This window comes from Zingiber officinale, chromosome 7B (assembly GCF_018446385.1).
Source record: "Zingiber officinale cultivar Zhangliang chromosome 7B, Zo_v1.1, whole genome shotgun sequence".
Taxonomy (NCBI): Eukaryota; Viridiplantae; Streptophyta; class Magnoliopsida; order Zingiberales; family Zingiberaceae; genus Zingiber; species Zingiber officinale.
In genome coordinates, this window is record NC_055999.1 from 1,366,823 (window position 1) to 1,383,153 (window position 16,331).

The 16,331-nt window shown below is 39.9% G+C and overlaps 2 protein-coding genes across 2 annotated transcripts; both read right to left on the reverse strand.

Annotated features, from left to right (window-relative positions):
• Nucleotides 1-3,820: 3,820 nt before the first annotated feature.
• LOC122004946 (ribosomal RNA small subunit methyltransferase-like) lies at nucleotides 3,821-5,823 on the reverse strand. Its single transcript, XM_042559819.1, has 2 exons — nucleotides 5,470-5,823; nucleotides 3,821-4,798 (listed from the first exon to the last, which is right to left on the reverse strand). Exons 1-2 carry the CDS (start codon nucleotides 5,785-5,787, stop codon nucleotides 4,040-4,042), a joined length of 1,077 nt encoding a protein of 358 aa, XP_042415753.1. The 5' UTR covers nucleotides 5,788-5,823; the 3' UTR covers nucleotides 3,821-4,039.
• Nucleotides 5,824-8,761: 2,938 nt separating this feature from the next.
• Nucleotides 8,762-12,278, reverse strand: LOC122004947 (PTI1-like tyrosine-protein kinase At3g15890). The gene is made up of 4 exons (XM_042559820.1): nucleotides 12,030-12,278; nucleotides 11,799-11,949; nucleotides 9,720-9,982; nucleotides 8,762-9,602 (listed from the first exon to the last, which is right to left on the reverse strand). The coding sequence occupies exons 1-4, from the start codon at nucleotides 12,071-12,073 to the stop codon at nucleotides 9,047-9,049; spliced, it is 1,014 nt and encodes a 337-aa protein (XP_042415754.1). The 5' UTR covers nucleotides 12,074-12,278; the 3' UTR covers nucleotides 8,762-9,046.
• Nucleotides 12,279-16,331: the final 4,053 nt, after the last annotated feature.

A 16,331-nucleotide genomic window follows, 5' to 3' on the forward strand; every position in this document is an offset into this window, starting at 1 on the left:
GTCTTCCTGTCAGATGCTCCATCTGAACTTCAACTAGTTTATCATGCCCTGCAGACTCAACTGGACTTCCTGTTAAATATCATGTCTTCTCTTACTTGGTAAATATAGTATCATGCATAATTTAACTTTAACTATTTATCATGTATCAAAATTTAAGTTTAATTATTAATGTTGATTACCTCAATATAGTGTGTTTTTTTTTTTAAGTTCAAACTTAATACTATTGATAGTATTAAGTAGTTTAAATTTTTAAAATTAGGTTTAAATTATATGCATGTTTAGTAATATTGAACCTGATCTCCCCATGTTGTTACACTAAAGTAAAATACCTATCTATATTTTATCATGAAATTGACGATACTGAACTACTTAAGATGATGAGCGATGTTTATTTTTAATCCAATTATAAATATTATTGAATCCTTTACAATAAAATTAGAATAAAGTATAATATAGTTGATAGAATGATGTTTGATCCATCAATCTTTAGTGTTGTCAAAAAGAGTTAAATTAACATCTCCCATTTATATAGTGGTGTTGCAGCATATAAGTTTGAGGTTATTTTTCAACGGAGGTAGAATGTCTCATTAGTTATCTCACCCTTGTATGTGCTACTGTTTTTGAACTAAACCCTTGTGATTTATCTTTTTTCAGAAAATATGGGGTCGTCATGGAAGGGTCGTCAAGGTGATGATTTTACCTTTTTCCATGTAAAAAGAGCTAAATTAATGACTTTGATTATGATAGAGTGCTAAGCACATCTTAGGATTTCTTATGCACATGAGGATTCAAAATTAAGAAAACGTAAGAAATTCGTCTTCTATATTTGAATCATTGAGACCACTAGGCCATTCATATGTACTATCATTTATACTTTTAGATTTATTTTGATGATCGATAAAAATATTTTATAGAACTGAATCAATAATCTCCCAAATTAATAAGATATGGATTTTAAAAATGTTAAATTAATGGACGGAATGAGTTGAAGGAAGAAAGATTATTTAGATCCAAAATAATTAAAGGAATGATTTTAGAAAGAATTAAATTAATAGAATTGTTCCATAAACTAGGAAAAAGTCGTCTATTTATTATCAATTTTTTTTTAAAAAAAATAATCATACTGATACAATGATGGAAATGGCCCCTAAAAGTGGATGAAAATAATGAAAATCAATTAACATAGAGGTCAAAGTCAAACGGTCAAAATTGCAGGGTTGGATGGACAACGAGACTGCAGAGTGTAGATTATGCAAAGTTAGCCGAGCGGGCCATCAGAGCCGATCAGACGTAAAAGGCCGACCAAATCGTCCGAGCAGCCTTCCTCAACACTTACAACTAAGGTTAAGAGTCAAATACTAAGTTACCCAGTCCACCGCCTGCCTTGGTTAATCGGACCTTATGTCCAATCGAGCATTATGTGCCTCTCCGACAATAGAAAGGCCGAGTGAAGAACAAGTCGTTGGCTTCATTCAATATGACCAAGCTGATGATATCCTGGTCAAGTGAACCCCGATCGGCCTATAATGGAACTCATATACATATCTTACCCTACTCTTTTCGAAGTTTGTGTCACCGGTAACAAAGAATATACAGTAAACAAATAGTATTTAGAAGCTCATGATATGTCAATTAGAGATTTATGTGATCGCTTAAGGAAAATTGTCAGGGCACTTGTTAACTTGTCTTTTCCTAGGACACTTTAGAACGTGCACATGCTTTGGGATACATGCACAAACACTACATTGACACTATAAAATGACGTCTTTATCCATAGAAAGAGGTATATGATGCGTCATAGTTGAACACCCTCATTGCTACAGTTTATTTACTGTTCTGATTTGAACGTCGAAAGATCAACACTTAGATCCCTTCCCTTGTGGGGGCACTAAGGTTCAAGATAGCGCGGAGTTTTTTTCCGTCAACATCATAGCCATAGCGAAATCTTCTTTCAGTCCATGCCAAAACCACGTGTCCAACCAATCGTCATTTTAACTTTCGGACAGATCACCTGTCATAAAGATCTTAAGGTCTGGTAGCTTGTCATTATACTCACAATTTATTGATTGAGAACCATCGAATCTTTCAATCCAAACCATTTGATTTCTACTTGCTAACCTAGAGCAGACGCAAGACAAATAAATGAGGTACCTTTCCAACTGATAGTACGATCATAATTCTTGCGTCAGTAGGAAACATTGCTTTCAGTCCACATTAAATGTTGCTAAAGAGGCTAACGCTAAGTCATTTTTAATCAGTACAAGTGCAGAGGATTAGTTATTCCGATACATTAGTTTAAACAATGATAGGACAAAAACTGGTAGAAGTCATAGTCTACAATAAAATAGCAGAAGCATATCAACAGTGAGCGAAAGGGTAATGTTGTCTTAATACGTCCAGTAGCCATCTAGCTTTTTGTAAGTATTACAAACGAAGAAAAGTTAAGAAGCCCCAGTATAAAGACAAACATAAGAATATTCTCTCCGTGGGCCTGTATTTTACGGTGGGATCTATAAGGTAATATTGAATCATTTGGGATAAGCATATCTTTGCTCCAATAAAAATATTCTCTTTTTTTTCCCCTTGTTTTTTACCTTAGAATCAAGGATTTGTGCCATAAATTATATGGCACAAATCAAACAAGTCACTGTAGTTGTTCAAAATCTCATTGTAGCTGTGGGTCTTTGCACGTCACTATCGAGGTACTAGCAAGCCGAGCACTACTTGGCTATGTCGGATTCATCATATCAGGCAAGAATGGAATTATAGTCAGTTTGAGGGAGTGAAGATTGATGTAGAACTTCTTCTGTAAAATCCAAACTTATGTATACAAGTCTTTAGATATTTACTCAGATCTGGTACTATATCAGATCTGGTACCTCATGTCTGCATATATGGCACACAGACACGGTATACATGCAGACACTGGCAGAGGAGAGGGTTGGGTTGGGAGGTGGATAGCTCACATGTACAGTCATTTGCAGAGTGGAGCAGATATCACATGGCATCATCTACAGCAGAACGGATACAGAGATGCCTGCACCATGTTGGCTGACTAGTCTAGAGATCAGATGGGCTAGATGCATGACACAGGAGGCGACTACTAGAGTAGAGAGCGGAGGTGTTCAATGGAGATGGTCAACTGGGGTGCTTTACCTGCAGAAGAAAGAGTAGGCATTCAGCAGAACAGGATAAACAGAGGAGATACTAGACTATTGGGCGACTCCACAACACCTTAAAAGATTAGATCCGATTGCTCAGACATACCAGGGCATCACTTGACTTGGATAGTTCATCAATTAATCTCTTGTGCCATTGTAACAAATCTATCACACTCTAATCAACTGGATACCCTGTGAAAACTGAGTGCTTTCTCACGCTGAGTTCAAATAAGTTGCTCACTCACCATCTTTAATCTTAATCCTATGTTAAACAAGAGCGAGCGCTACCTACTTCGAAAACCATGTCAGAATTACAACAGGGCCTTAATCTGAAAGGAATAAGTTCATTGATGGGCTGAAATAGGAAGATTAATCAGTTCTGTGTCATTCTAACGTTACCTGGAGTCTCTTCTTGGAATGATTCATGTAGTGCTGTACCTGTACAAAGTAAAGCCAATTAGCGATGCAGAGAATTGCAGATTAAAATGAGTAGTAGGAGTCTTACCATTGCAAAGCCCGCCAGAGTTGTTGCTTTGAACTAATATCAGGGTTGTTACTTGGGACAGCGTAGCTGAAGAAGAAACTAATCCTGCTTCCGGCTTACATTAGGACAATATTTACAATGAATGAAGAAAAATGATGTTGATAAAGAAGCAGAATTGGATCAAATTTGAGGTCCTTGCAATCATGAATTGGATCAAAACTTACTACAAACTTACACAAAGCACTCATTCTTAGATTACAAAAATATTCTAGTTCAAAAGAAAAAAGAGGGAATAAGCTCCCAGAAAAGATAAACACTTTGAAAGCACTCGACTAGTACAAAATTTTTCTAGAAAGAAGAAAATCACTGCATGAACGATTGTACTTGTGGTGGGTCAAGAGAAATGAATTCCTGCCTTGTTGAAGAGCGAGAGTAAATACAGGAAGTCTACCTGTGTTAACTTAGCTGCCCTCTTTTCTGCAAAATCTCCCTGCTTCAGAATCCCCAACACTATGGCCTTAAAACTGGTATCGTTGCCATCCTCCCCTACCATATCCATGTCTTCTGCTTCCATCTCTTGATCATCCTTCTCCTCACTATTGCCCATGCTTAGGTCCTCAACCATGTCTGCTAAAACTGCAACATCTTCTAAGGACACTTTATCCTCCTCCAGTTGACTTTTATTATTTAGTTGCAAGGCTTGCAAAGTCCTGTAATTCTTTTCCAGTAATGAAATCACACTTTTTTGTTTGAAGATTGATCCCAAGGTCTTGTTTTTACGGTTAAAACAAAGGCGCACCATTCCATCCCACTCCTTGAAACTTACTGGTGGAAGTGGTCGCCTAGGCTCTATTCGCACAACAGAGGAATCAACTTTGGGTGGGGGCCTAAAATTATTTCGTCCAACTTTCAGGAGATGGGAAATCCGTGCCAGCAGCTGAGTGTTCACAGAAAGCCGACAGTATAGATTGTCGCCAGGATTTGCAACTAATCTCATCGCAAATTCACGTTGAAACATGATAACAGCACATCTGAAGGCTGGACGATGTGCTAATAGCTTAAAGGTCAGAGGTGATGAGATCTGATAAGGGATGTTTGCAACACAGATATCAAAGTATGGAAGCTCACACTTCAACACATCTCCTTGAATTACCTAAAAGATCAATGTAGCAAGAAAACAATTATATTTTTTTCCTGAAAGACAATAAAATAAAACTTGTTATCACTTTCCAAAATTTTTGGAATTCAACAGAACCATTGCATCTGAAATTAGGCTAATATGTATTAAACGATGCGTTAGAAGAATGGAACAATGTTTAAACTTTAGAGAATCAAAACTTCCACCAAATGATTTCATTTATAAAGATGGCAAATAAGTTCACACTGAACTACTTTGTACTGATATTAAGATTAGCATCCATTTATTTTTTAGTTCAATCGCAAACCTAACGGGAAGAAAAGTGAAGCTGGTTTTCTTTCTCAGTTGCCTACGAAAATTCTATGGGAGGTAGGAACTTTGTTTACGTGATTTGCTCATGATCCATATCGGAGGAGTGATGCAACACATATAAACATTAGAAGTGTTACCTACTTCAGACTGGAATATTTGCAGAAATAGGTTCTTTCTTCCTAAATACAGGCGTAATGAGAGCCATAAAAGCATTTGTTGCAACAGAAGATGGAGATTGACAAAATACAATCTCGAGACAACTCTAGCAAATCATCTGAAATCTATAGCCCTAAATTAATGAACAAAAAACACTTCGCAAAATAGAACGAAATTCCCCAAGGGCGATAAACAAGGGGACTAGACACAAAGTATACCTTCAGGCTGTTAGAGTGCGGGGTGCCCTGGAACCGGCGGTTAAGCTCGAGGACCATGCGGGGGTCGAGCTCCACGGCGACGACCGACTTGGCGACCTCGAGAAGCTTCTTGGTGAGGTTACCCGTACCGGGTCCGATCTCGAGGACGACATCGGTGGGCTTGATGCCGGACTTATGGACGATGGTATCGACTAGCATGGGGTTCTTGAGGATATGCTGCCCCTTGGACTTCTCGAAGGGGACGCCCCCACCCCACCTCTGCTGCTGCGGCGGCGGCGCTTGTTGATGGCGTTTCTTCTGAATCTTGCCGCCAGCCATGGTCGCACCTGCAATTCCCGTCGTCTCCGTAACCGGTTCTTCGTTAGGGTTCCAACGAGTAACTTATAATATCCGTGCGTCCACCTTGTTGGGCCGACAAAGCCCGGACCAGCCTGTTCGAATTCAAAAATTGGGCCGAAACTCATAAGAAAAACCCAATTTGGTTCACAGGCAGACTCGGCTCTGTATGACCGGCCTATTAAAGATCCATAGGTCACTATCCACAACCCGGATCCTCTGGACCATTTTACGATTTATTAGGGCATCTGTAATGGGAGGTTTATAACCTATAATTTATGTTATAAACCTCTCAATAAAAACCCCTCCCCCACTACATCGATGGAGTTTATAGTTTTTTTTATAAATCTGTATCAAAATCTTGGGACCGAGTTTATAAAAAAAATAGTGGAGAGAGGATTTTAAAAGAAGTGAGGTTTTTAAAAGAGATAGGTTTTATGATAATGGAAAGGGGTTTTTAAAAATAGTAAGGTTTTTTATTTTCGATGTGACAATGATGTAGCAAAGCATAAACCTCTTTAAGAGGTTTACGACTACGGATGCCTTTAATGGAGATGTATGATCCCTATTTGTAAAATTGGTGGGGATCAAGCATCCCCACCAATGTATGGAAAGGGAGTATCCTCTGGACTGCAAAAAACGGTCCAAAGGATCTCCTCTTGTGTGGATACAATCGGAGGTGGGATTGTGGTCCAGAGATATTCTCTTTATATATATTGGTGGGAATAGATAATCCTTACTAATTTTATATCCATTTTCATCAATACATATAAAGAGAACATCCTCTGGACCGTAAAAAGCCAGCTTAATCAAATGACTTCTTTCCGAAAGCCAAACCAAGATGCTTTAGGTGGCTAATGCAAACCTGCCCTACTGCACTGATATTTGTCACATGCTAAGGGGTGACATGTTCCCCATTACAGCCTAAACCATCAGTATCTCACCTACAGCATTTAAAAATAGAAGACACTGGCTAGCTAATGGAGCTCAAAGAATGCTGATAATTCAGTGCTTGGTCCACAGTACTCCATCTCAACCACGAGGAACAACGAGGAGAGGGGATGGCATAGGAGGCATGTGGTGGTGGTGGTTGCTACATAAGGCGGATCAAAAAACTGGGCTCAGAGATCGCAGTGGAGCAGATGGAGTGGAACAACTTCTGTTCTTTGATTCTTCACGATGGCGTGCACTCGAAGTAGCACAGCACAACGCATACAATAAGCCCACACACTCTGTCATGTCGACGCATCAAGATGGAAAGCTACAGTGAGAGAGAGATGCATTTGCTACCGATTTGATTAATTCAAACTCTGATCTGTTTCACTGTTATATCACTTATGGGAAGACAAAGTTTCTTGGAAAATTTAATTCCGCTGGAAAATGGATATATAGCTTCCTTCCTTACTATATATATATGAATTGAGAAACTCGAAGCTTAAAATTTTCACTGTCAAATGCATTCTGAAAAGAAAAGCACTGTGCTTCATGATGAGCTGCGAGTGACAGCTCAGCGATGGATGGATGGAACCCGAGGAAGATCTACATGTGTGCTTAGGAATCCAATTGCTGAAGAATTGATTAATTAAGACAAAGTAGTGACGGAGTGCCGCCAGAGGTTCCAACAATGGATAAACCCTTTTGGATTAGGACAACACAAACTGCGCCTGTGGTGGCAGCAGCTCTGTCACCTGTCCACAATGTGTTGTCTTGCCACAACTCAAGTGGTGAAGTTTTTTTTTTAATGGAGTGGAAGGTGGTGATGAGTGATCTGCTGCAATTAGTGAGGAGGAGGGCGGAGGGACAGAAGGACAAGGTGAGAGTAGTTTCAGCTGAAATTTTCTTATCTCCGTATTCTTCTTGGGATTGGGTAAGGCCACACACATTCTTAATTCCACCAAAACCTCTGTCAAAAAAAAAAAAAAAAAACTCTCCTTTTCTTTCATCTTCTCCTATAAGTAGCCACCATCTTCAACTTTCCTCCTCCATCTTCAATTCTTCTCCATGATTTGTGTAGACGATGGTCCTCCTTGTTATTTTCCACAGCTTTCTTGAACTGCATGCGATATCTGAATTGCAGTTCAATGAAGCTGTGGGAAATTACAGTGAGTGGCCGAATTGAAGACTGAGAAACAGTTTCTATGACATCCTCCTCTTTGTTTGCCAAGGTCAGTGAACATGAAAAAGAAAGAGAGAAGATTCCGGTTGTGTTGTTTTTCTAATTATTTACTTTTATCTTTTGTGTTGAATTATGGTTAGAGATGCAAAATAAGAAACATACTCTGTCGTCATTTTTCTGTCTATTTTCTTTCCCAATTTCCTTCTCCAAGAACACACAACTTAACTTAAATATTAGTGTTTTTATACTCCAATATTAGCCAAATTTTCTAGAAGCTCGAAAGAATGAAATATTATTTCCCTTGCAATTTATGTCTAATTAATCAGTGCAATGTCTAAAATACCAATCATTGAGTCCATCAATCAAAAATGAGGGATAGATTGAATTGTCACGTAGGGTAGGGAGGTGCAAATTGGAGAGTCGAATGCAAGATGAGCAGAAGGCAGAGCAGGAGCCGGCTTTTTGCAGTAGAGGTATGGCCATGGCGTGAATCAGAGAGAGAGAGACAAGCGATGAAGAAGGGTAGCTTGGTGTACGCAACGCCAAAAGCAAAAGCCAGCCGACTGCACATCGCAAAACACGGGGCCACTAATCAGATCACCTGCAAGTTCCTTTTCTTTCTTCAATTTTCCCCGCCTTTTGTTTTAAAGCTAAGAGAAAAATAAAAGGAAAAAAAAAAGTGCAAAGGTTTTGTCATTTGTGCTCTCTCCCTGCACAAAGCTGCTGAAAAAGTAGCCAATGGAACCACCACCACCCAGCCATGCATCATGGCTTGATTTCAGTGTGTAGAGTTCTTCAATTAGCTTCTCTCTTAGATACAAACCAACACCAAGTTCAAGCTGAAGGAAAATATATCAACTTATCTAGTATTTAAAGTCTTTAACATGTATTATGCTTTGAAAGAGAGAGAGGATAAGATAATACAGTATCTAGTTGTTCTCGGAATCTCAAGGTACCTACACTTGCATCACTTAACTAAACCATGGATTCTCCACTGTCACAACCAACGAACTCAAACAACTAACAACAGCCTTCAACCAGTTGATCCTGATGTGTACTTGGACATTATCACTAACCCATGCATGCATCCATAGAATTTCCGCTGTCCTCTGAAATTGTGAACCTTCAGTGACTGGGGATTGGGTCTTCCTTGAACAACTCGTTGTCTTCTAAATTGAGTAGCTTCTCTTTTGACACTCCTTTAAGCATGTCAACCACATCGAGCATTATAGGTCTCTTCTCCGGCTTATTCTGAGCACAGATGAGGGCGACGAGCACCAATCTCCTCAACTCTCCTTTCACAAATTTCCCACTCAGCTTTGGATCTGCAATTTCTTCAAATCTTTGCCGCCGAGCCAGCGGAAATGCCCACTCTATGATCGTTTGGTGTGATGTCAAGCTTGACTGATCGATAGGCTTTCTTCCACTTAAAAGCTCCAGAAGCAACACACCAAAGCTGTAGACATCGCAACTTTCTTTGGCCTTCCCTAACATAGCATACTCTGGTGCAAGATACCCTAGAGTGCCTTTCACTCTCGTGGTCACATGCGTTACACCATCTGGAATCAGCTTGGCAAATCCAAAATCTGCAACCCGGGCCTGGAATTCTGAGTCGAGCAAGATATTACTTGCTTTGATGTCTCTGTGGATGATATGGGGTGTAGCATGGTGATGAAGATAACTGCAAAGGGAAAACAATAATTAAAATTATCAAATAAACAATGGCACTAGTTTTCGTGCACGGTCTATCCTTTTCATCGAATAAACAATAGCAATACTAGAAAGTCAACCAACTTACGCTATCCCCTCAGCTGAGCCAATTGCTATATTCATCCGCCTTCCCCAATCAAGATGACCTCCTACTGCATGATGTCCGTGTAGATGGGACAACAAACTCAAGTTAGGCATATAATCATACACTATGAGACGTTCTTTCCCTTCAGCGCAATATCCGCGTAAACTCAGCAGATTTTCATGCCTAACTCTAGCCAAGACCTGGATCTCGACAGCAAATTCCATCTCAGCTTTGCTGCTCCATGTTTTTAATCTTTTCACTGCAATCTGCACATAATTTGGGTCTGTTAGAACATAAACTAGATAAGGTACTAATTTTATAAAGCCTATTAAAGGACAAGTCAAACCATCACAACTCCCAGACTAAGATTGAGCTGGCATTTCATCAGGCTGAGAAGCAATGTTGATTTCCATTTTAAGATTTGGATAAATGTTAAGGATGGTGTTAGCTATATGTCAGAGGTGTGACCATATACATCAATAATGCTAAATCTGATCGGGAAATAAATGAATATTAATGTGATCATTTTTGTCCAGCTTAGTGATATACAAGAAAAACACAGGAGGAGAGTAAGTATTGAACAACAGATACATTTGATTTAAATCTTCTGTATCAGCTTCCTAATTTACCAACTAGCCTAAAGGCTCAAGGCATTTGAGCCTGTAATGAAAATTGCTACCCAAAGTGATTGAAAACAATATAGTACAAAATGATTGAGTGCATATCAGCCGAACTAACCTTGAAAATGTTGATATCTTTTGAAAGAGACTTTGCAACTGCTAGAAGTTTTATATTCGATTGATTGATTGAAAATGATGGGACTCTGCATTCAATGGCTAAACTTTTAAAGATCTTAATCAATCCTTTTCTTGCATAGCTTACAACTGCATGCAAACCTTCTTGTTTGATGCTGCTAATGGTTGTGTTATCTATCAATGAGGAAAGTTTTCAAATTGCCATTTTACCATTCACAATTTCTATCTGTTGTCTAAAATACTACTGCACGTTAAATACTAGCATGTCCATTATCTCTAAGCACAAGCAGATTTATATATCATTTTAAGATTTTTAACTTTTTTGAAGTTACAAACACATGTTACAGCTTGTGTCAAAGGCAGGAATGAAAATAATAATAATAATATCTCATATTTTGATAGGTAACTAATTTGCAGATCAATTAGCATCCCTTTCCTATAAATTTAAGATTTCTAACATCTCTATAATCATAAACTCATATTACGACTTGTATTGAAACTAGAAACCAAAAAAGATCAGTCCTTCAAAATTTGACTGAAAGCCAATTTGCAATTTTGCTTGTGCCCTGCAACTTCGCACTATGCTGGAAAAAAAAAGGTCTTATGTTGATTTATGGGTAACTTTTGTGAGCCTTGATTTTTTTTTGGTTTTTAACTTCAACACAAGTTGTAATATGAATCTCTGACTCTAAGATGATGGAAGCTGATTTACAGCTTGCGCACGAGGATATGTGTGGATGCGTGGGGGGTTTGCAAAATGCAATTGTCTCTAAGATTTTTCCAGTCTATGTTAGATGGCCGAATTTGATTTGTAGGTGGGTGCATACCTATAACTATTTTTTTTTTCAGTCAACAGCTTTACTTTTTTTTATTACTCAAATATTACTTGCGTTGTTTTCAGACCAATTCGTATGATGCGACACCAAAACATAAGAAAAGAATCGGATAAGGGAAAAAGGAGAAGAGGAAGAGGGAAAAAGGACTATCTTTTATTCCAGCAGTTGAAACTTCAAACACTAAATAAACAATGTTCAACTCTCCGGTTTCATCATGCCATAGAAATTTTATCGAGGTTATTGACGGGAGGTAACAATTGATTATTTTTCCGCGATCAGTTATCATATTTATTTAGCACAAAGCATGATTTAAATTCTAACAATAGACTATTGAAAAACTCGATCCAACCTCAGTCAAATAAAACCATCTCAGATAAACATCAAACTCCTTCGAAAGAACCATATGAAAGCGAGAAAACGCAAAAATAAAGGACAATATGTTTAATCTTCGTTTGCTAGGGAAAAACGATGAGGGATTCAGCCAAACATACCTGAGATCCATCCCACAGCTGACCCCAGTACACGCTACCAAACGCCCCTTCGCCTAGCTTGTTATCATAATTGAAGTTGTTGGTGGCCGAATGCAGCTCCTTGAGGGAGAAAACCCTCCATCTCGGCACCGCCTCATTCACCGGCTCCTTACTGTCATCCACAAATAACGACAATCTTTACTTCCGTCTACGGATCAAACCACAAATCCAAAAATGAGCGCATCCGCATACCTATTCGACGATTTTGCACAGCAGAACAAGTAGCCTACCCCCATCCCCACTCCGAGCGTCCGTAAAGCGCGCGGGCACTTCTCGTCGATCTTCACTTGCCTTTCACAGGGAACCAAACCTCACAGGAGCTCAGTCTTCGCCGCCTCCACCGCCATCCGAGAGAGAGGAGGAGAGAGAAAGAAGCGGCACCAGGGAAGGGAGACAGGCAGAGAGCTACTTTGAACGACCGCAAGAGGAGTCTTCACCGAGGAAAGAATGTCAAGCGAGTCCGCTAACTCGCGGAAGGGGTTAGCGAAGAGTCTGGTGGAAACGTGTCGCATTTTCATTAGTTGATTTGAAGAAGTTACGGTACTACGACACGACTTCCTACACCTGGGACTCCCTCCATGGGGAGGCGGGTGAAGTTGACGGGTCTGAGAAAACAAAATTATTGGGTGCGCATGTCTGCCGATTAGTGAGTTGGTGGTGGAGCCCTATCTCTACGCGTGGATCCCGGTCGACTCGTTGGAATGTTGGATGGCCGAGACAGCAAACAGGAAAATAGATTCTCTCCTTTCAAAAGTACTTTTAGAATATATATATATATACACACATTAATATTTTATTTTTATTACTTATTGTATTTTACTTATTTCTCTTCCAAATTTGAACCGGTCCTGACCTAATATTTTGCGATGTTTGTTTAAATTATACCTATATAAATGTACGTAGAGAGAAATATTATCCTATAAATTTTACTAAATCTTAAAAATAAAATTTTATTGATATAACTAAGAACTTTAAAAAAAAAACACCATGGACAACGTTATATAATCTAATTTTTTATATATTTAATAAATGACTCGAACCTAAACATAAAAATTTATTGATATAATCTAGCGCTTAAAAAAATACCTCTATATATATATATATATATATATATAATAAATGACTCGAACCTAAACATAAAAATTTATTGATATAATCTAGCGCTTAAAAAAATACCTCTATATATATATATATATATATATATATATATATACGAGAGAGAATAATGCATCATAATCTATATTTATTTATTTATGAAAAGAATGAAAAATTAGTCATTAGGTCTATCATCGAAGTAAAATGTTATATTGCTCATCATAAACGATTTAATATCATCGGCCCAATAATACAATATAAATAGTTAAATTATGAGAGACATTTTATTTTAACGTAACAATTCTTTATATGGGTAAATCAGACACTCGATAAATATTTTACACCTATTAAGAATTAGAGTCTATCATTGTGTTTGTTTGTCCCGTAGGTATAACCAAATTGGTATTTGAATAGGAGTTATTATCGATGAGGTATTAATTTTCGATGTATGTATATTACTTTGGCTATTTTGGAATGACTCTCCTCGGTTTGTTCTTTCTCTGGGTGGTGGTCGTCCATTTGTGGTGGACGACATCTCTCTGGAGGTTCTCGGGTGGAGTTGGAGGATGTAGAGAAGATATCCTACTGGCTATATCGGAGGGTTCTTCTCCGGCATAGGTGTTGTTTTCCATCTTCTCAGTAAACTTATTCCTATCCCCTCCTCTTCTACTTCGGTTTTCATTTGGTTTTCTTCGATTTTCCTCCTCTCCCCTTTCCCCTCCTCTATCCTAGTGCCTGAAGGAAGTATTGCTTCACACATCGCCGGAGTTTCGATGGAGTTTCGCCGGTATTTTCAAAATCTGTGCATTTTTCGATCGACATGTTCCAAAGAAAGAATCTCTTGGGCTAATTATTCAACATTAATGGACAATAATTTTAACGGATATTGGCTTTAATGGAAGTTCTCATTAATTGAAAATCTTTGATGGGATTCTGATTTAGCCTCGGTGTAGATTAATTGGAGTTCTTTTGATTTGAAAATCTTCGGTGGCATTTTGAAATAGATCTTGCTCTTGGTGTGGACCACTTGGTTGCTTGGACATTGATTTCAATTTGGTGGTTGCATGCATGTTGCTCATCCATTTTTACTCGGTGATCTGTTGTGAATAATTGGAAGGGTTTTTTATTTATTGTATATTTGGACATTGGAAGGCTTCTTTGTAATCTTTGACTTGTGATTGAGATGGCACGTGGGCACTTGTCAATGGGTAAAAGGCTGCAAATATCTCCCCTCAGCAAAAATCATGCAAAAGTCTTATTTGAAGAATCAAGGTTTGCCAACATAAAAATTTTGATGGCTAACTTGACAGTTGGCTTCACCGTAGAATGTGGTATGGAAAGAGGTGATAATTGTTGGTGTAATCTTAGGTCAAGGTTGACCTGGTTAACCCGACTCGAGGTGACTTGACTCGAGTTGTATTTTGATGTTTGACTTGGGAAGATTGTCGGTGCAATCTTAGGTCAAGATTGACCTAGTTGAGTTGCATGTTGATGTTTAACACTCGTGAGAGAGTTATATTCTTGATGTGAGACAAGAATAGATGGTTGGGAGATTATTGGTGCAACCCTAGGTCAAGGATTGACCTGGTTGACCTGAAAAGTCCAAGTATGGAGACTTGGCACTGGAAAAGTCCAAGCAGGGAGCTTGGCACGCGAAAAGTCCAAGTATAGAGACTTGGCACTGGAGAAGACCAAGCAGGGAGCTTGGCACGGGAAAAGTCCAAGCAGGGAGCTTGGCACGGGAAAAGTCCAAGCAGGGAGCTTGGCAAGTGTGGAAAGTCCTAACTGGGATGTTAGGCAGTGTGGAAAGTCCTAGTGAGTGAAGCCAGGCAGTGGGAAAGTCCTAACTGGGATGTTAGGCAGTTGGGAAGTCCTGGTGAGTGAAGCCAGGCAGTGAGAAAGTCCTAACTGGGATGTTAGGCAGTGTGAAAACCCTAGTGAGTGAAGCTAGGTGAAAGTCCTGGTGAGTGAAGTCGGGCAAGGGAAAATCTAGATGGATCAAGGGTGATCGGACATCTGGTGATGGGAAGTCCAAGTAGGTCATAGGAGTGACCGAATACTTGGCACGAAGAGAAAAGTCCAAGTGGGTCAAAGGGATTGACCGGACACTTGGTGGGGAGTCTTAGCAGGTCAAGGGAGTGACCGGATGCTAAGCATGATGTACCAATAGGTCAAGGTTGACCGGATATTGGTTTAGAATGTTTGGGACTTGGTTTGGGCAAAAACCAAGCTCTGGATCGGTCTGCAGACCGATCCAGCGATACGTTTGTGTATCTGATCGATCTGGTGACCGATCAGATGACAGACAGAAGGTGATCATCGGTTCTGTGAGCTTACTGATCGGTCTGGGGACCGATCAGCATGAAGCCTGATCGGTCTCCACGACCGATCAGAGACGCAGCCGAGAGAGGTGGGATCGGTTTGTGGACCGATCCAACTGTGGCCTGATCGGTCCACAGACCGATCAGGAAACGGACAGAAAGTTGGGCAACTTTCTGTGAAGCATTCTGATCGATCTAGGGACCGATCAGCCCAGAGCCTGATCGGTCCCCCAGACCGATCAGAAGGGTTCTGGACCGATCAGGGTGGAGCCTGATCGGTCCACGATTCGACCGTTGAGTCACAACGGGTCGCTCCGTCTTCTCCGCTGGCTTCTGTCTTCGCTGTGCAGGTTCGCAGGTTATAAAAGGAGATCAAGGCTTTGGTGCGACTGCTTCTTCTTTCTCACTACTGCGATTAGAGCTTTGCTGAGCTCTCATTGTGCTGAAGCTCTGCGTGAGTTTTCTGCTGGTTTTCTAGCTGAGTTTGGATCCTAGAAGCTGCTGTTTCATCTGGGTTCCAATCGACAACAACAGGCAAGCAAGTGTTTTTACATTCCTGTCGTTCTTGTGTTCTTGTTCTTCTTGTACTCCTTATTGCTGTTGCAAAGATTGTGGTGAGGTTTCTCCACCCCGAAGGAGTTTATATTAGCCGGTTCTCCGGGGACTCATCCACCGACGGATTGATAGGGCTCGTCCACCTTACGGACACGCCGAGGAGTAGGAGTATCATCTCCGAACCTCGTTACATCCTTGTGTTAAGGTTTGGTTTTCTTTTCCTTCGTTTCTACGTGTTATTTTCCGCTGCGCTAACCCTAGCTTGTAGAAACGCGACGATTTGGGGTCGGCTATTCACACCCCCCTCTCTAGCCTCCGAGTACGAACGATCCCAACAATAATGTGGCTCTGGATGTTGGCGTTTCATCTCAGGTGGTTGGTGCAGTTGATGCTAAGGCTGATGACATGGCAGATCATGGGGCTTATGTGGCCAACGCGGTGGAACGTCAAGTTGAGGTGGATCATGCAGCTGATGTGGCTAACTTGCCACCTGGGACATCGGAGTTTCCTCTCCTAGGACAGA